This window comes from Ceratotherium simum, chromosome 26 (genome assembly GCF_057802395.1).
Source record: "Ceratotherium simum simum isolate JZ-2026a chromosome 26, ASM5780239v1, whole genome shotgun sequence".
In the NCBI taxonomy this organism is placed as follows: Eukaryota; Metazoa; Chordata; class Mammalia; order Perissodactyla; family Rhinocerotidae; genus Ceratotherium; species Ceratotherium simum.
Genome location: NC_141925.1, coordinates 33,247,408 through 33,267,632, shown reverse-complemented (window position 1 = coordinate 33,267,632; position 20,225 = coordinate 33,247,408). Strand labels below are relative to the sequence as shown.

General features: G+C 51.7%; 1 protein-coding gene across 6 annotated transcripts in view; it reads left to right on the top strand.

Annotated features, from left to right (window-relative positions):
- The window catches only part of MAD1L1 (mitotic arrest deficient 1 like 1), a 474,298-nt gene that overhangs the window by 242,646 nt on the left and 211,427 nt on the right, over positions 1-20,225 (top strand). For 5 of the 6 annotated variants that reach the window (XM_087417465.1, XM_004440893.3, XM_087417468.1 and 2 more), the window contains one exon: positions 16,214-16,354. The exons of the other annotated variant lie outside the window; for it this stretch is intronic. In XM_087417465.1, the coding sequence (XP_087273591.1) occupies positions 16,214-16,354 (141 nt within the window). The remainder of the gene's footprint in view (positions 1-16,213; positions 16,355-20,225) is intronic. 6 annotated transcript variants of the gene reach the window in all.

The following is a 20,225-nucleotide window of genomic DNA, read 5'->3' as shown; positions in this document are numbered from 1 at the left end:
TATACCATTTCACAGGTGGCACAGTTACCTTACAGCAGAGTATTCTCCATTCCTCCCTCCTGTCCTTTAACACTGCTGTCATTCATTGCGCTTACCCGTGTGCTGTCATCTCCCACTGCATTATTGCTGTTGTTACTTTGAGCAGTTATCTGTTACATCAGTTAAGACTGAGAAAAGTAAAAGGTTTTATTTTACCTTCACCTGTCTTTTTCTGAAGCTCTTCCTTTCTTTATGGAGGTGTGACTTTCTGACCTACATCATTTTGCTTCTCTCTGGAGAGCACCTTTTAATATTTCTTGTGGGGCAGGTGTACCGATAACAAAGCCCCTCAATTTTTATTGTCTGAGAAAGTCTTTATTTCTCCTTTCCTTTTGAAGGGTAATTTCACTGGATATGGAATTCTAGGTTGGTGCGTTTTTCCTTCAAGAGTTAAATATTTCTCTCCATTCTCATCTCACTTGTATGGGTCTGACAAGGCGCTAAATGTATTTCTTATTCTTATTCCTTGATAAGTAAGGTGTTTTTCTCGCCCTTAGGCTTCTTTTGGAATTTCTCTGTCTTTGATTTTCTGAAGGTTGACTATGATATGTCTAAGTGTAGATTTTTTTGGTATTTATCTTGCTTGATATTCTCTGAGCTTCCTGGATCTGTGATTGGGTGACTGTCATTAATTTTGAAAAATCTCAGCCATTATTACATCAAATATTTCTTTCGCTCTTTTGCTCCTTTCTCACTTTCTTCTCCTTCTGTATTCTTGTTAAGCATGTCTTACACATTTTGTGATTGTCCCACTGTTCTTAGATATTCTATTTTTTTCACTTTTTCCTTTACATTTGTTGACCAAAAAGTACTGGAAACAAGGACTCACCGGAATCAACAAAGGCAGGCTTTATTGCTAGAACAGTTTGCAAACTGGGGAGATATAGCCTCCAACAGAACAGAAAATATGCTCCTCTGAAGAGGGGAGAAAGGCAAGCTTTTAAATTTGAAAACCTCAAAGGAGGAGGGGAAAGGTGGTTCAGCTGGAACAAAGAGGTCTCTGAGGCAAGGCCATAAAGTTCACCACAGCCACATGCTGCTGATACTGATCTTATGGTTTTCCTCAGAAGGCCTAGTGCCAGGGAAAGCCCCCCATCTATAAGCAGAATACGTGGTTGGCCTTATTCCTGTCATGGCTGCCTGACTCCATTTTGTAATATGGGCCTTAGCCATAGTGTATCCATTTTGCTTATTCTTTTGTTATTCGGGGTCCGCATTTCCCCTTTTTGATTGAAACTTGCCGTCAAGCAGTGTTGATAATCAGTCTAGCGGATAGGTCCCATATGGTTGCCAAAGTGACATGGTCATGTTGTTTAAGGAGGGTGACTAGGTTTCTTGAAGCCCCACAATAAAAAGTGAGTTGAATAAATTTAAAGTTTCCTCACTTATTTCTCTAGCCGGAGTTTTGTTGGAAGCTCTTTTCAAACCAGTTGAAATAGTTTAAAACAGATTCATCCTTGTGTTGAATACAACGCTGGATTGTTTTCCAGTTTACTTGGGGAGGAAAATAGTAGGGATAGCTTGAATTAATTTGGTTGCTGTTTTTTGGGCCTTTTCAATGCTTTGGGCCCCTGTAAGTTTCAAATCATCAAGGGGAGTTTCGCATTCAGCCATTAACATCCATTCTCTGGCAAGGACATTTCCAACTAACGTGTGTGTTAATTGATAGAGTTCTGAAAATCCAGGCTGATAGGCACTGACAAGGAGGGCAAAGTGTTGTTGGAATTCAAGAGAGTTATCTTTAGCGTCTGGGAAATTGTTAGCTAGGGCTAGTAATTCTGGTTTTGTCCAAGAAGCAAAGGTGACTTGGCGTCCTCCATTCGCTCCAGTTTGAAGGTTAAAGGGGCTGTTAAGGAGGGGGCAGCAGGAACTGCTTCGAGGAAGGAAGGTGGGGGAGAGATTTCAGACAAGGACAAGAAAGGAAGTTCTGCGAGCGAGGGATAGAGGGGAGGAGGAGGAAGGGGCAGCGGAGGTGGCGTAGCAGCTTCGCTTGTGCGTTTGCCGGCATTTTCTTCCAATTTTGTTATTTGTTCACTCAATTCGGAATTTGTCTCTTTTAGAGAGGCAACAAGAGATTTTTGGTTTCGTTTTGATGCCTTAAAATACCAATTGAAATAAGCTTCCCATTGTGATTTCCTAGTCTTATATTTTCTCTGTTCTAATCGCACACGAAGATAGACTAATTTAGGTATCTCAAAGGAGACCCAGGTTTGCCAATGTAATTTTAGATCATCTCTGGTGATTTTAGTCCAGAGATTAAGAAATCTACAGGAATCTGGACCATGTTTTTTTTAAACATGAAGCCGGCTGGGGTGCCTGATGGCAGTTGGTCAGCTGTGGCAGACTTAGAAGGTGGATTACCCGTGTTAATATCTCACAAGTCAATAAATTCCTTACCTGCCTGTAATGTGGGATTCTCTGCCAGACTCGAATGAGGGAAGCCCGCCTAAAGCAGTAAAGCCTCTGAGACCTCAACCAAGGAGTAGGGAGGTCTTGATCCAAGAGGACTTGCCCAGATGTTCTCAACACCGTTGGGGAGCCACTGATCTCAGTGGGCACCTGCAGGTGCCGATGTGTTGGTCCAAGGCTGGGTGGAGAAGGGTCTAGGTGGTCGCTTTGGAACCCACTTCTGACACCAAGAAATGTTGACTGAAAGTTACTGGAAACAAGGATTCCCTTGGAATCAACAAAGGCAGGCTTTATTACTAGAACAGTTTGCAAACTGGGGAGACATAGCTGCCAGCAGAACTGAAGGTATGCTCCACCGAAGAAGAGACAAAGGCAAGCTTTTAAATTTGAAAACCACAACAGAGGAGGGGAAATGTGGTTCAGCTGGAACAAAGAAATCTCTGAGGCAAGGCCATAAAGTTCACCACAGTCAATTGCTGGTTTAGGTGCAGAGAGACAATGATCTGTGGTTTTCCTCAGAATGCCTGGTGCTGGGGAAAGTCCCCCAGTTTACAAGCAGAATACATGGTTGGCCTTGTTCCTATCGTGGCTGCCTGACCCCATTTTGTAATTTGGGCCTTAGCCGTAGTGAATCCATTTTGCTTATTCTTTTGTTATTCCGGGTCCACACATTTTAGTTTGGGAAGTTTCTATTGACATATCTTTATGTCTTTGTTTTCCCTTTATTCATTTATGCTCTTTATTATTTTCATTCTTATACTCTTTGCATGTGTTGTTTTATTCTTTTTCTTATTTTTAAGTTGGTTTGTTAGCTCATTTTCAGCTTTTAGGTTTTCTAATATAAACTATAAATTTATAAATTTCCTGCTAAATTCTTTTTCTTGCATCCCAGTAGTTGTTTAGGTGTTTGTTTATGTGTGCAAGGGAGCGTGTGTCTGTGGGGGCACGTGTCTGCATTGTGTCCCGGTGCATGTGTCTAGGGGGCGTGGGCGTCTGTATGGCATTTTGATAGTACAGAGGTGTGTGGCTTGGCCATTTCTTATAGAAACCTTTTTGTTGTGAAAATGCAGAAAAAGTCAAGGAATTTTCACAACGATCACACTAACTTTAGTGTCTATTTTCATTATGCAGCTCTACGTATTATCAAATTTCCTCTATGGTGTTTATTTATTCTATTATTAATTGAAGTACCTTTTCAAATTCAGAAATGTATTGGGTTTTCTTGGTAATATTTTTAGAATTGATATCTAACCTAATCACTTTTTAGTTAAGAATTAGATCTGGATGATATTGCATTTGAAATTTGTTGAGACATGTTTTATGTTAACAGAACTTGCTAAATTTTTATAAGTGTTCTTTATGTGCCTAAAACAATGTGTCACCCCATGTAATTTGGGACAATGTTTTATAAATGTCTTTTAGATCAGAAATTTTAACAGTGCTGTTCAGAATTTTTATTTCTTACTCTTCTTTATCTGCTCAATCTATCAATTACTATTAGAGATATATTAGAATCTTGCCATTTTATCAGTATTTGCTTTATCTATTTTGTGTTCTTATAAGTGTAAACTCATATGTAGTCCTGATGCACTAATTGAACCTTTTATTGTTCTATGGTAAGCCTCTTTAACTGTGGTGAAAACTTTGTGCCTTGTGGGTTCTCTGATATTACTGTAGCTGCAGCTTTCTTTTTTTCCTTTTTTTTTTTTTTTGTGAGGAAGATTAGCCCTGAGCTAACATCCATGCCCATCTTCCTCTACTTTATATGGGACGCTGCCATAGCATGATTTGACAAGCAGTGCGTCGGTCTGTGCCTGGGATCCCAACCTGCGAACCCCAGGCCGCTGAAGCGGAGCATGTGAACTTAACCACTTCGCCTCTGGGCCGGCGCCCTGCAGCTTTCTTTTGTTACTATTTTTCCATATTTGTTGCTTTGAGTCTCTCTGTGGTTGTGTTTCCTGTAAATAGACTGTAGCTGATGCTTGTGTTTTCTTGTACAGTGTGATCATCCTTGTTTTGTAATTGGAAAGTTTAGTTTGTTTATATTCTTCTGATTTATTTCATTTAATTTCTTCCATCTTATTTAATACTTTTTATAGTCTCATTTTTTTGTTACTTTCTCCTTTTCTTGCCTTCTTTTGGATTTATTGGAACTTTTTCTCATGTCGTTTCTTTTTTTCTCTCTCTCATTTTTTCTCTGTTTCTCTTCTTTTAGTGGTTTCATGTATATTTAATGTAGTGGATAGCTAAGGATATCCTCGCCCCCCTCTAGAACAAGTTAAGGCTCCAGGCTTTTCATAATTGCTTTTATTGTATTTTAATTATATCTTTTTTTCTGAATTTCTATTTTAATGTATATTTTTCAATAGGTAATATATTCAATGGATCATATAACCTATATTACAAAATAGAAAAGTTATAAAAGAGTACACAGTGAGAAGTACAACTTCCTAGCCTGTCCTCCCGCCACCTGCACTGTTCACCTACCTGGAGGCAACCAGGTTTCTTGTTTGTGCTTCCAGAGACTGTGTGCGCACACATCTTTTTAAAATAAACTATTGTTGTCCTTCACATTCTCTGTGACTTTCTTATGTGTATCTTGCAGGTATTTAAATATTTCAGTGTTTCTCGCAGCTCATTCCTTATCAACATGTGAGGAGCTGCTTCAGTTCTGTCTTGTCTCACACCCCGTGACTTAGACGTGTTGCCATCTTAGGAAGTCATGATTGTGTAGAGGAGCACACGTGTCAGTTGCTTTACTCATTTTTCTGTCTTGTTTCTCAAACCTTCCCTCCCTGATCATTTTCCTTCCTCCTGAGATACATCCTGTGTTCTTCTATCTAGTGAAGTTGTGTTGCTGGTAAACAATCGACTTTATTTCCTTTTATCAATTCTGGAAGTTTCTCCGCCATTATTTCCTTGAGTGTTGCCCCTCCTGTCCTTTCTACTCTTTTTCTGTAATTTTGAGAGAAACCCATCCTGCCCTGTGTATCTCTCAACCTCTTATTTCACATTTTCTGTCTCTTTGTCTTTTGTTCTTGTTTCTGGTTTATTCTTTAGATTTATCTTTCAGTTTACTAAATCTCTCTTTAGCCACACCTAAATTGCTGTTTTACTTATAAAATTTATTTTTAAATTATTCTATTTTTACCGTGTTTAACTTTATTTAGTTTGTATCTTGTTTTGTTTTTGTTTGTTTTTAATATGCTTGTTGTTTCTTTGGTACATTGTTTCTTACTAATAATTTAAATCCCATTCTTTACTGTTCTAAACATATCATGCACACTTATTTTCTATTCTGCTTCTGGTTATTCCTTTACCCAAATACTGTGGGTTTAATTCTCTGAATTCTTGTATTTGCTGGTCTGTTTTCATTTGTTTTTTGTGATTTTTTACCATGAGCTTATGGTCTTTCACATTTTATCTTTGGAATTTATTTCATGCCTGCATTGAAGTTCTGCTTTTCCAACAAAGATCAGATTTTTTTGTCTTCTACCCTGTGTGAGGGACCCATCGGAAACCAGATTCCAGTCCACCGCGGGAAGCTCCTGCCTTGGGCTCCGGGGCTGGTCTCTCCCCCTGGACTCAGGAAGCCCGGGAGGTTTTGGGTCAGTTAACATGAGGTGGGGCACTTGTGAGGTGCGGCCGTTGTTGGGACAGTCTGCGGGGCCTTGCACGGTGGAGCCCGTGGAGTAGGACAGACCTGTTCTTTGGGAGCTCGGGAGTGCCCGGCGCTAGAGTCCTGGTGCTAGAGTCAGGGTGATGTCGCCTAGCGCGGCACAGCACCTTTGACCTCCGTGCCCTGTTGGAGTTTGGCAGCACCTGGAGAGGCAGAGCCTGTGACCCTGTGAGCCAAACTCCTTGTGCCTGCAGTCCTTGGCGTTGTTTGCTTACACCTCCCAGTGCGCGCAGAAGGAAAAGGCCCGGATGGAGGTGGCCCAGGAAACCCTCCCAGCCCAGTGTTCCCGCCCCGTTCAGGGTCTCATGTTGCGTGCTTTTGTCTGTGATGTGGGGACTTTGGGTCAGGTCCATCTCCCTGGCATTGGAGTAGAAAGTGTACAGGCTGGAGGCAGAGGGAGGAAACAGAGTCAGGTAGAAGAGAAACATCTCGAATGCCAGCCCATGGCCCTGCCAGCTATGCAGGCTGTGTGCCCCTCGCAGTTTTTCAGACTTTGCGTGTTTTCCCATGTCCTTCCTCCTTTCTGCGTCCTCTTCTCTCCTGACATCCAATGTTCAGAGCACCCGTCGGGGAAGCTACAAGGGCCACGTCCTGGTATATGTCGAGGGCAGAAGTGCTAGTGTCCCTGGGTGTCATGTTCTTGTCCTTGACCTGCAGGATGCGGAGGTGGGTGTGGATCCCCAGGGCCAGACAGGGTAAGAGGCAGCAGGGAGCCTTTGCACGTTTCCTTGCAGGGCTGTCCCGTGAGCAGAGCTGTTCTTGAGAGGGTGGCACGACTGGAGGCTGTGACCAGAGGTGGCGAGAGCAGTCAAGGATGCTGTGGAGCATGGGCAGTGGCAGGCCATCATGGGCCTGGATAGCGGGAAGGAGTGTGGACATCATCTGCCCAGCCAGACCTGTCAGCCTGCCCCTGGGGAGATGGAATCGGGGCTCCTGGTGGAGAGGGTGGTGGGAGGGGCAAGGGCCGAGGTGCAGACCACCCGGGTCCCCATGGAGGGCCTGCCCCCAGGAGCCTGCCCAGCTGTGGTTTTGCGGCTCTGAGCTGCCCTCAGAGTTGCTATACTTCTCACATCTGCCGCTTCCCTTCACTATTGTCCCTCCTTCTGGAGTTGCTTCTGCATCAGTAAATACAAGCCAAAGAAAGTCAATTTCATTTTTCTAAAATGCTGTTAGTTTTCCAGAACATGCCAGGTGATGAGACCATTTTTTCACTTTATCTCTGTCCTCAGACAGCGACTGTTTCTCCTGCTTCTTGTTATTTTAAAGGAGCTTGAAGTTGCCTGCCTCCTTCCTTAGTCTCTGCACCCACAGCCTCTGGGGTTGGCCTCCTTCCCATGGGGCCCAGACTCCCAGTCCTGGGCAGCGGAGGACGCCGAGAACCCACTGTGCCCTCTCGTCAGCTCAGCACCGCTCTCATGGCCGGGAGGGTCCCTGTGCCGTCCTCCTGGCTCTCTTGATCCCGGGGGCGGCTTTGGCAGTCAGCTCAGCGGATCCCCCTCACGCCTCTGTGCTGGCCACGTGCTGGTCTTTTGAAGCTGTCTGGTCACGTCAACAGGGACGGGCGGTTAGAATTGACAGAGGGACGAGGGAGGAGGCCCCACGGTCTTGGCATGGGTGGTCTGCTGGGTGGCAGGAGCACAGGTTGTGTTGGGGCCTTGGACCAGCAACTGCTGGCCTTGGCCTGTTGGCTCAGTGCTCTCATGGTGTCATCTTCAGGCCACTCAGAGAGGTAGGTGTCAGTATTGCCCTGGTGAGGAGGGGTGAGGAGGCCTTGGCCACTCTGGCCATTCCATCGCAGAGCTGATGGGGGGAGCCATGCCCGGTCCCTTGGCTTGTCGTGGAAACAATGGGACTGCTGGCCGCTGGCGGGGAGCCCTGCCCTCGTGCCATGCTCCATGTCCCACCACCATGAGCTGCTTTCCTCAGCTCTGTGCCTGCCTGACGGAGTCCTGAAGAGCAGACGAGATGACACGCAGTAGTGATCTGTGACGTGTAGAACGCCATGCCGTGTGAGTGACCTGTTCACATTTACCTTGGTGAGCCTTGGCTGAGACAGTGTCAGAGAGGAAATAACTAACGTGTTTAGGGCCAGTGAGCCTGGGGAGGAGGAGAGAGGGATAGACCAGGAGAAAAGCAAGCGTTTGGGAGGTGGAGGTGCTCCCGTGAAAGGAGGCACAGGCAGAGCTCATGGGCAGGGCCCTGTCCTCCCTCTGCCTCTGTGTCCCTCACTACTGCAAATGACCATTTTCCCAGCCTCCTGTCCTCAGGCGCTGTCTCATGTTTATTAAGTAATCTTTGTTCATCTTTTAACCCACCTTTGGGGTGGTCATGCCCCCATTTTGCATGAGAAGGTTGAGTTCAGAGAGGTTAAGTCACTTGCCGAGAACTGCACAGCTGGTTTGTGGCAGAGTCAGGATTTGAGTCCTTTGTCAGACTCCAGAGCCACACCTTCTCAGTGCTCGTCACTGTCATTTTATTGTCAGACCTCATTCTCAGTGGAGTCCAAGGAAGCCGGAGTCACAGCACATCTCTGCATTGTCCCCACTCATTTGGGAAGTGACTGGCCAGGATTTGGGCCCAGAAGCAGGCTCGAGTACCTGGCCAGGCTCAGACGGAGGCCAGCTTTCACCCTGGCATTCCCAGCTGGCCTCCTGCCTCGTGGAGCTCCTTCCTTCTAGAGCAGGGTGCTGGTTTTGGCTGATGGTCTCTGCCAGAACCTCTGCAGATGACCCCTTGGGCCGATGAGTGGGTATGTAGGAAAGAATGGGTGCAGGGCTCTGGGGAAGGTCGGCCAAGAGAAAACAAAGATGCTGAGACCACAGGCGGGAGCAGAGACTGCGATTTCATATTTCTGCTTATATCTCTTTCCATTTTTTTTTTTTTTTTTTTTTTTTTTTGGTGAGGAAAATTGTTCCTGAGCTAGCATCTGTGCCAGTCTTCCTCTATTTTTGTACCTGGGATGGCATCACAGCATGGCTTGATGAGTGGTGTGTTGGTTCACGCCTGGAATCTGAACCCACAAACCCCGGGCTGCCGAAGCAGAGTGCGTGAACTTAAGCACTACACCACTGGGCTGGTCCCCCTTTCCATTTCTTTTGGTGACTCTGTGTGGTGGGAGAGGTCATTAGAACAGGGCTTTGTAGCTATTTAGAGTCATAAATTTCATTTTCTTAAAAAAAAAAAAAAATTTCGCAGAGTGACTGAGTTGAGTGGAGGTAACAGACTTGTTGAGTTGGATGGTGGGGTGGAAGGAGCCGGGGAGGAGGTGCCCACGGAGAATGTTCCCCTCGTGCTGAGTGGCCCCCGCAGAGTCCTTCCAGAATGGGCACCAGGTTTGAGTGGGCGGCCAGGAGAGTGAATCCGGCCAGCGGCTCTGGCAGTGGAGGCTGGGAGGTGGGCGTCATGAAAATGAAGGTAAGTGAGGGTTGCTGCTTCATTCTGGAGGAGCTGAGGATGCGCGGAAGCTGGGTTCACCTGCAGCTCTTCTTGAAAGTGGAGGCGGGTGGAGAGTTTGTTAGGAGGGGGCCCCTTGCACTGCGTGTGCCGCCCACCTCCTGGGTTGAGGAGGCACGAGGCAGGCGAGGGCCCCTACCAAGCTCTGGGACCTTGGGCAGACCCTTCGTCTCTCTCGCACACTTCTTCCCCCAGGAGTGGGCTTGTAGATCCCTGCGTGCCCACCTGCCTCACTGGGCAGGAGGCTTCCGAAATGGGGGTGTGCTGGGCAGCAGGAGGGGCTGGCCTTTCCCTGTCCTGCTTGCTGACTGTCCTGGCCATTGTCCCAAGCAGGCGTGGTTGTCGTAGTTGTCATAGTAGAAGAAATAACAGAATGGTCATGAGAACCACAGTGACAGCCATGGACACTAATATCCACGGAACAGCCGGCGAGCACCAGCCTCTGCACTGACGCGCTTTATGTGCAGTGCTGTGTTCAAACTTCGCAGTGACCCCAGGGTTCCTTTGCTCTCTCCATTTTCACAGTTGAGCATCCTGAGGCTCAGAGAGGCCAGTTATTTTTCCTGAGGTCACACAGCTAGTCAGTGTGAAGCAAGGATTTGGGCCAGGTAGGGCTAGAGGCTGCAGGGCCGGTCCTCCTCCCTCATTTGTGCTCCTTTGGGGGGCTGGCCTCCTTCAGGGTCCAAGCTCTCATCTGGGCGCTCTCCTTGTGGGCTCTACATCTTCTCTAGGCTGTGGCCCTCCCTGCGCTGGCCCTGGGGTCTGTGGCTCTGCATCCTTGTCTTCGTGGCCTCCCTGCTCTTCTCTCCACGGCCCCCTCCCACACCAACGCCCAAGGCTTGAGGCTTCAGATTTTTCCTGGAGAAGGACGCTGTGCCATGAGGTGGTACCTCATATACACCCAGCAGGAGGGCAGGCCAGAGGGGGGCCAGGCCTGCTCCTCTGCTGTCATAGTGGCGTGTGCAGAAGTACCCCCACTGCCCAGGGGACACCCCTGTCCCCATGTGTGCCTCTTCAGCCTCTGCATGGGATGCGTGTCTCTGTCCTGTGGTATTTATCAGCATCTTTGGGGCTGCACTTCAAAGCTCAGGGTTAATTACCCGCCCTTGGAGGACCTGCTGATTGTGAACATGCTCATCATCTCTTCGTCTCCTGCAAGGCTCTCTGGGGGCTGCTCATGCTGTGCCCTCTGACTGGAGTGCCCAGGGCCCTTCCCCAACTGCGCCCAGCCAGGAAGCCCAGGCCTTCCTAAAGCCTCTGGGACCTGTGGTGCCCACAGCCTTCCCTCTGAGGACCTCCGGTGTCTGCATGCCTTCCCCAGCGCTCAGGAGCCTACAGGCCTGGTCTGTGGGCCCCTGTGTGGAGCCTGCATTTCACCTCTGCCCATCTTCCCTGCAGCCCCACCCCCTCCCAAGCCTAGCATTACTAGAGCAGAGGGTTATTGAGAGTATGAACCAATGAATGAATGAAGCAGGTTCCAGGGTAGCTGGAGGTTCTGGCAGCCTGTGTGGATGCACTGAGTGCTCCTGGGAGACCCCTCACACCAGCAGGGGCTCCCCAGAGGGTCTCTTCTGCCAGTGGCAGGAGGATCGGGCCTGTTAGGGTCAGAAGCATCGAGAAGCACCCCGCCCTGTGCCTGCCACCTTCTAGTGAGCAGGAATATCGAGAACTTGGTGTGGTGAAGTTATTACACACACGTGCACACATGCACATACTCATGCACATGCACATTCACACACACACATACACACTTTTAGCTAGAAGCCTCCATCTTTCTGTGTTCTTGCCTCTTCAATTTATTCTGTTACCCATCTGGGTTTTCTCATCCTCTTTATAGTTCTAGAACATTGTTCTCCCTGTCCACAGCTTTGCCTCTTCACCCAGAGCCATCGGATTCTGGAGTTACATGAACCTTTTCCCATGGCTGCAGAAAGGGCTGACATCAAACCACATGTGCAGGAGGATCCTCCCTCCCTGCCTATAAGTCACAGCCTTTCAAGAGCTTATAGCCTGATACAGGAGAAAATCCCCCTGCCCCCATCACTGAGTCCCCCTGTCAACCTAGAGCTATGTCAGGCCTGGGAGACGAGTCGTGAGTAAGACGTCCAGGTTCCTCCCTCCTGGGGCTGGAGTTGCAGAAGAGAAGACCAAGATGCAGACAAGCAGGGGTGTGTGCAGTGAGGTGTGCTGGGTAGTATGGCTGGTGGGGCTGGACCTGAAGGCGGAGAAGAACCAGACCTGTTCCGGGGAAGAAGTTTCCACACCAAGGGGTCAGTCAAACTGAGGCTCTGAGGCCAGGGTGGGCTCAGCATCTTTGAGGGACAGACGGGAGGCAGGGTGTCCTTTGCTGTTGTTGAGGACAGGGCTTCCCAAATCAATCATCATGGGAGCTGCAGGCCTGGGTGGGCCCCGGAGCCTGTGCTTCTGACCAGTCCCACCCAGGTGATTGCTGCGTGGGGAGTTGGGGCGAGGCATGTTCCCTGTGGATGTAATTGGCAGTGTTTGCTGATGGGTTAGATGTGAGGGGGTCCTTGATCAGACTGCACCGCACCGCCTCTGTGTCCCTGGGCTGTCATCAGCCTTGGTGCCCCCTTCTGGCCTCCCCCGACTCCCTGAGCCCAGCCTTCTCCCTGCCAGGACTCAGCACCCACACACCCCCTGGATCTGGGGGAGCTGGAGTGGGCACGGTTCCTGCCTCGTCCTGTTTGTTGCTGTGCATGTGTGTGTTCAGGGACAGTCATCCGCTTGCCCACGGAGTCCATGCTCGTGCTGCCCAGGTGGGCCTGGGGCTGCAGGGTTTGCCCTCTTCCTGGTCATTGGCCGGCCAGTACCCATCCTCCCTATGGCGCTTCAGACAAGCGACTGTGCACCTCTGCACCTTAGTTTCCTTTCCAGAAAGCTGTGGCCTGGACTTGATCTTGACTCTTTCCCAGCTTTTTATGTTGTCTCTTTCCCCACCACTTCCCAGCACCACTGAGGCACTCCACTCCCTGATTTCCATAAAAGAAGAAAGCATTTATTTGCCAAAATCTCTTTCTTCTCTGCCATCCTCAGGTTCTGGGCTCTTACAGAGTATATTCAAGCTTCCAGAAGAGCCTATCCTGTCCTTGGTACTGGCCCGATCGCACCTACAAGCCTGCAGAGCTTAGAGCTGCTCAGGAGGTGGGGCAGGAGGACTGACAGGAAGAGAGAGTGTCTTGAACTGTGTGTCTTGGCATCCTGTCGGCCCATCCGGAGAGGCCCAAGGCTGGACTCCCTGCTGCCTACTCCAGGGAGTGGCCCTACCCTCGTCCCCAAGTCGGGCGTTGTCTTGAACCCCCTGTGTGCAGGTGGTGGCCCGGGGACCGGGAGCGATGGGTACACTGGGCGCTGGTCCGTAGGATGTGTACAGATGCTCTGCCGCCCAACTGGGCCTGTCCAGCGCCAGCCAGGAGGCTCCGTCTGCAGGGCAGAGTGGGACTTTCTCCATCTGGTCCATCTCCTTGAGGCCTGTGTGCCGGAGGGTCAGTAAATGTTACCCTAAATGCTTCAGCTGTGGGGAGAGTGGGGCTGTCTCATTTGCAGACCGAGGCTGGGGCTGGTGCATGTGGAGCAGGGTCTGAGTGTGGCCCTCGGCTCTTCTGCACTCCTCTGGGTGTGCAGCCCCATGTGGCCAGGCCTGTGGTCGGGGGGCCCTTCCGTCGGCCGCCCCACCCCTGCCCCACAGTCCTTGGTTCACTTATTCGTACATGAGACATTGTTTCCATGCTCTTCCTGTTGCCGTTAATTACGTGACAAGCAAGTGTGATTGCCTGTAGAGAGGACTGTTCTGCACCGAGGAGAGGCGCTCAGTGGACACTCGCCTTGTGTGGGGCTTCTGTGCACAGGCTGGGCGCCTGTTCACGCAGCGATTAATCGCCGGCATTTGCTCAAGTGGAAATGAAACGAACTTTACTGCAAGTGGAATCAGTCATTAAAAAGTCGTTTTCAAATCAAACCAGCACAGTCCTCGCTGTTTTACTACTAATGACAAAACAATTTCTTTAAAAGGTACAAACAACAAACTTTCAATTTTGCATTTTCCTCTTTGCCAGTGTTGCTAGCCTGGAGATGTGATGGAAGAGAACCGTGGTGAAAGGCAGCATTTTGGAGATTTATTGGTCAATAAAGGAAACAATTACAGCTTGTTTGTGAAAGGAAGTCCCCCTCCCCGCCCTTGTGTGGCATCGGTGCTCTGGTGATGATAACTCTGGTAACCAGCTCGGAACCATAAAAGTCAATGGGAAGATATAGGATTTCAATAAAATTATGACACTCGATAAACCTTCCTGTGGAAACAAATTTTTCCACGGATATGTGACCAGTTCCAGTTGGATTTGTAACTTTAATTTCTCAGTTATTGAATTTTTTGTCATCAGCTAATTATGAAGTCCATGCTGGGGCGATGGCCGAGTCAGGCTTGTGAGCACGGGAAGTACCAAGCACAGCAGCCGAGGGCCCGATCGGCTCTCTGGGGAGGACGCAGAGGGTCGTGGAAGCCCACCCTCCCCGGTCTTCCTTCAGTCTCACCTGAGAAGGAAGGGCCTGGGTGGGGGTGGGTGGATGGTGTCGATGCTCGGGTAGCGGGGCAGTTGGGACGGTCTCTCCACGTGGCATAGTCAGGCCTCAGCTCATGGAAGCACCAAGCAAAAGAACGCCAAGTGGAGGAGGACCTTGTCCCCAACACCTGAGGGGCGTTCCCTGGGGTCTCGCTCCCCCTGTCTGTTTCAGGTCCATGAATTTGCCTTTGAGCCAGTGCTGGTGCGGGCTGACCCTGCAGCTCACCTGGATGCCCTGTCCTGTGGAGCTGGGAGCTGGGAGGGGGCACCTAGCCGGGTCGCAAAGTGAGGCTGTGCCAGGGCTGGACTGACCTTTCTCCAGCAGCTGTCCCAGAATGTGTGTGCTGGAAAGGGATGTGCCGTGAATACTGGAGGTGCGTTTGCTGATGTGGATAAGATCGTTCTGCTGTCGTTGGATTATTGTGTGCGCCAGATGCTTCATCCATAATGGTATTGATCCTCACAGCCGTCCTTTGAGATCGGCTGATTACCCACCTCGTTCATCAGGGAACGAAGGCTCTGGGATGAGAGCACTGGCCTCAGCTGACCCTCTTCTTCCTGGGCCATGCTGTCCCCAGGCACAGGTCACTGAGCTCTGTATCTTGCTCCCCAGTGTGGCCCACACACCAGAAGCATTGACGTCTCTGGGCGCCTTTTAGAAATGCAGACTCTCAGGCCTGCCCCCCCAGACCTGCTGAATCCAAGTCAACATTTAACAAGCCCCCCAGGATGTTCCTATGCACGGGGGTGTGAGAAGCGGTGCTCTAGGAAACCTGGGCTTTCTGTGGGGGTGAATCTTCTCTACTGTGCAGCTCATGGTGGGTGTCTGTCCGTGACAGTAGGTGGGAGGAGTGTGGGGCAGGAGGAGGGCAGGTGCTGGCCTCCAGCTCACTCCTGGGATCTGTTAGGGACAAGGTCTCCTCCGTCCATACTCGGGGTCTGGGGCTGGAAGAGTCCAGTCCTGTGGTTTTAGGCCCACAGTTGGGGTAGGGAGAAATGGTGGTGGGCAGCCCTTGGGGAGTCAGAGGCTCCTTTCCTGGTGCTGGGTGCCTTTTATGCAGGCCTGTCAGAGCAGCTTAGTTCCTGGACCCAGGGACACCTTGGTCTCTACAGGCCTTCTTCCTGCTGGCCTTGTGGAGAACTTTCTCCCTTGGTGAGCATCTTAGGAAGGGATCTTCCAGTCCTGGCTCAGGAGGAGCCACCCATCTCTCCTAGGGCCCCTGACTTCCTGGCTCACGCTGTCAGCCTTAATAAGCCTTTCTAGCAGGGCACCCCTGAGCAGTGATTCTGTATGGCTCCAAGACTTTGTCCTGACGCTGTGTGGTCAGTGTGTCATCCCACAAAACCTGAGCTGCACTGTTACCCGGCACCAGCTTTTGCCCAAAACACGGAGGAAGGGTGCCGATGTGGCTGGTGCTGGGTGACATGCTGCAGCCTAGGGTTGGGGCTCAGGGTTCCATGAGCTCTGTGAGAAGACGAGGAGCTTGTTGAGGCCAGAGCTGTTTCAATGGGGATCCTGGGACCTTTCAGGGAGCTTAGATGGATCTTTCCTCAAACCTACTTCCTGGCCTCATCCCATTGATGTTTTCCTGGGCCTGTTTGATGGAACTCAAGAATTATATTGACCCAGGACATGGGGGACACAGCAGACTCAGGGAGGGGTGCACACGCCGCTGGTCTGTGGGTTCTGTGACCATTGCAGGTCTCTACAACTGCTGTAGCTTGAGACCAGTGGTCAGGGAGAGCGCCCAGACCAAAGATGGGGCCGCAGGCTCGCTGGGCATTGGCCGTGCTCGGGCTGCTACTCCAGAGCAGCTGAGGCCTTGTCTTGGTCTCACTGGGCTCTGTTGACATCGTAAATTAGATGCTGCTAAGCGTTCAGCCTCAGCTCTTTGAGGAGCCATGTGAGGGACCCCCTACCTGCTGGCATGCCACTTGAACTTGATCCCAAGCCCACACTCCTGCTCCTGTCTCTGTGTGGCGTCTTCCCTCACATGCGTTTCTCTGGTGTCACGTCACCACCCTGGGCCTCACCACCTGTCCTCTGTGTCCACAGGAGCGGGATGGCATGCGTGCCATCCTGGGGTCCTACGATAGTGAGCTGACCCCGGCCGAGTACTCGCCCCAACTGACGCGGCGCATGCGCGAGGCGGAGGACATGGTGCAGAAGGTGCACGCCCACAGCTCGGAGATGGAGGTGAGTGCAGCCGGCTGTCCACCTGCCTGCCCGCCTTCACCACGCGGCTTCGTGCTCCGGTCCCGTGGCCAGGAAAGGGGGCCCACAGGGGCTGCGATAGGTGCTGCTGCACGCAGACCTTCAGTCCTGATCTTAGATGTCAACTCCATGCTGCACCAAGCAAATCATCATAAATATAGGTGCACTAATAGCCATTTCATTACAACACTTTTGGTTCCCTATGAAGCATTAATGAAGAGAGATTTGCAGGGAAGCCTCTTTGACACCTTCAGTCGTCCCTGGCATTTTTTACAGTGAGAGATTCCTCCTGTCTGTGCGCCATATGCACGCTAATCAGTTCATTATGAGGCTGACAGTTGTGGCACCTCCAGTGCCATATGTTTGGGTTTCTTGTATGTCGGGTGATGAGGGGCCGTCAGTGACCTCAGAACTGATGGACCAGCATGGTCGCCCTCCCTTATCTTGTGGGGCCTGCACATCTGGCCCACAGCCCTGAGGCTCACAGCACGGGCTCAGCCCTCCCCCACCTCGCAAGGGCAAAGGCTTCTGGCAGACTGGCACCGGCTTCCTCTCTCCTCCCTGTCTTCCCCTTCTTGAGTCCTGCCTGCAGGGGGACCAACTCGTCCGGCCTGCCCAAGACTGTCCCAGTGTCAACAGAGAAAGTCCCTGACTTCTCCCGTTTCCGTGGTCAGCAGTGCAGCAGGTGGTCACCCAGCCTTCCTGTGTACCTCCTAGAGTCAGGAGAGAATTCAGGGAGGTGGAGATGCCACAGGCTCAGCCAGCTTCGCCACCATGACTGTCTGCTCCTCTGTTGTGATCATTGCCGTGGAAGCTCACACGGCCGGTCCCAACACAGGGCAGGAGGTACCGGGCAGAGGAAGGGTGAGGAGCTGCTCCCCGGCCCTAGTAGCCGCCTTCACCCCATCCACGTTGGGGCTCCTGTCCCTGCCCTGTTTTCTCCTGGACATGGGCCCTCCAGAAGCAGGCCAGCCCTTTTTGCTGGCTTCCTGTCCTCCCCTCAGGCGACAATGACCCCAGATCTTCATTGGGATAGAGACCCCTGCCCAGAGCTCCTGCTCCCTCAAATCCTCTGTCTGATGGCTGGGGGTTACCCCCGGGGCCCACTCTCAGTGCTTTAGACTCTGGCTATGCTCATCTTCCCAGCTGCTGGAACTGAGGCCCCGGCCCTCCCTGCAAAGCTGTCCTGGGACCAGGGGCCTGTGACTCTTGCTCTCTGGGGTTTGTGGAGCAGGGCTGTGTGTTTCTGGCCGTCTGGTCCTTTCCTGCATGCCTTCTGCACCCTGTCCTGCTCAACAGGCCCCATTTAACTCCCATGAGGGCCCCACCTGGGCCTGAGCTGCTGTCTTGGGGAGGATCCAAGCCTAGGGAGGTAGCAGCCAGGCCTTTCTGGGCCTGGCCAGCTGGTCACTCTTCTCTGGTCTTTTGGGAGCATCAGCAGGCAGGTGGAGAGAAGCTGACAGCCTTTGGGTGTTGGGAGTTGGCAGCCCCACCCCCTCTGGAAGGTGGAGGCAGTGGTTGGATTCAGTGTGCCCTGGGGGTCACGCCTGGCCCCCCCGCCCGGTTCTGCCCATAGGCCCAGGTCCACTTGGTGTTGAGAGCTGTATGCCTCCAGGCCTCCACCAGGTGGCAGCAGACAAAGCTGGCCCTTCCTGCTCCCAAGTCCAGGCCAGGTGGGGTTGGGGCTGTTGCTCATTGCCAAGACCCAAGACCCCTTCTCGTCTCCTTCCCACCCCTCTCTCGAAACCTGTGCGGGGAGGAGGTCATTTCCTCTCTCCTCTGTCCTCCTCTTCCCTTTCCCCTCCACTCTCCCCTGGTCTTCCTTCCTACCCCCCGCCCCTAGTCATCCTCTGATTCGGTCTATATCTGGCACCCCTGTGCATAGGCCCTATGTTCAGGAAGGCCCCAGGCCCTGGGAGCTCCCAGCGCACTAAGGAGTCAGCGGGACTGGACGGCCACATGCAGGGGCTGTGCGTGCCGTTTGCCCAGAGCGAGTAAAGGAGCTTGGCTGGAGAGAAGCTGCCTCCATGGGAGGTCAGGGAGCACCCCCTGGAGGGGACAGTGCCGGGTACAGCTGAGGACGAGGGTTCCTGGGTGGGCTGGGTGTGGATGCCTGCCCCATGTGGGATCCGCAGTGATCCTTCCACAAGGAGGACCCAGTGCCTGATGAGTCAGTTATGTGCTGGCCGCACTGGGGAGAGTGAGCCTTGGCTCTCAGGGTTGGTTATTGGGTAAGGACAGGGCGTGGAGTTTGAGGGCCCACGTGGGGGCTTTTAGCTTTTCCAAGAGCTCTGCTCTCGTCCCTTTTTCGGTGATGTACATTGTCCTTGTAGAGAGGTAAGGTCACTCACACTGCCACATGCTGTGTAGTCGCTGAATGAGGAGTGGGACCAGGTCTCTGACAGCTCAAGTGTGGGCAGCCTGCATCGCTGGCTGGGCCCTAAGGGGTTTCTCCCAAACACTTGAAATGTGACAGAAGTGACATGTATGGGGAAGCACATGGGTAGCAGAAGGCTTTTCTCTACAGTTTCTGGAGGGTGATACCTTTTTAAATTGAGAACTTGCATGAAGTACTCACCTTGTCCCTGTGCATTACAGCCAGCGGCCCCAGCATCGCGTCACTGGCTGACTGAGCTCCCTGGAGGCTCCCAGCAAGGTTGTCAGGGGGCCACCTCGCGTTTAGCGTCGTGGCCATTCTCACCTGGGTTCTGAGGTGGCTCCGTGAGCATCTTGGAAAATGTGCAGCCCTTAAAAGGAAGGGTCCACCCTCGATCAGGATCTTCTCTCTTGCCTAACACCACTCAGGCACACAGCAAGTACCTGGGAGCGCTTCCTTGCTCTCCTGTGGCCCTGGGGCCACCCCATTCTCCTCAGCATGGATGCTCGTCATCCCAGGAGGAGGTCTGAGTTAGGGAGAACGTGGCTCTAACTTTAGGAACTAAACCCTTTAGCAAACAAAAGGAAGGGATTTGGAGAGGGGTGGGGAGGTCTTGGGCTTGGGAAAGAGCTGGGACGAGCTCCAGATGAAGTGGATGTAAAGGTCGCAGTGCCCGCCGTGCCCAGAGCTGCAGCGCCGACAGCATTCCAGGCCAGTTACGCCAGCCGTGAGACCCGGTCGGCACGTGTGGAAGGAGCAAGGAGCTGGTCAGAGGACCTGGGGCAAGTCCCGCCTCTCCTGCTGTCACCTTCTGTGACTGGCCTCCATCTCTTTACTACAACAGGCTTGGTGGGCATCCTGTGCCCCCAAAGTGAGGGTGGGTGGGTGGAGGTTTGGCCATCGTGGGGACTGTCATTCTCTCTGTAGACCAAGAGGAGGAGAGCACCTGGAGGCATTTCGGGGTTCTTGGTTAAGGCAGAGGGAAAGACTGTAGACAGGAACCCCCAGCAAGGTGGCAGATGGGTCATTTGATGTGGAGGTTCCTTGGGAATCGGGAGGTGAGGAGAGAAGGATGAAGTGCCACTCTGCTGGGCCTGGGGCTGGGGTCTAAGTCTGCTCTGTTTGCAGTTTGCCAGCCCTTCTTCCAGGTTCGGGAGGCTCATGGAGATTCCAGGAGGGGGTGGCAGAACCTTGCTTTAAGGCAAAACACCAAAACCTGGAATGCTGGCCTGACTGACCTTCAGTCCCAGCAATTTCCCCGTCGAGCTAGGAGTTGTTGTGCACATCCGAGTGGCTCGAGTAGATCCGTTGATGGCGGGCGGGCGGGCGGGCGGGAGTGTGAACGTGCGGGTGGGGGAGGCGGTGCATGGAGGAGCAGGGGGATTCGTTCTCTCGATTCATGTTTACTGAGCACCTACTCTGGCAGCCTGGGGATCCCTGGCCCAGACCCTCTTCCCATCTCCAGACTGACCCTTT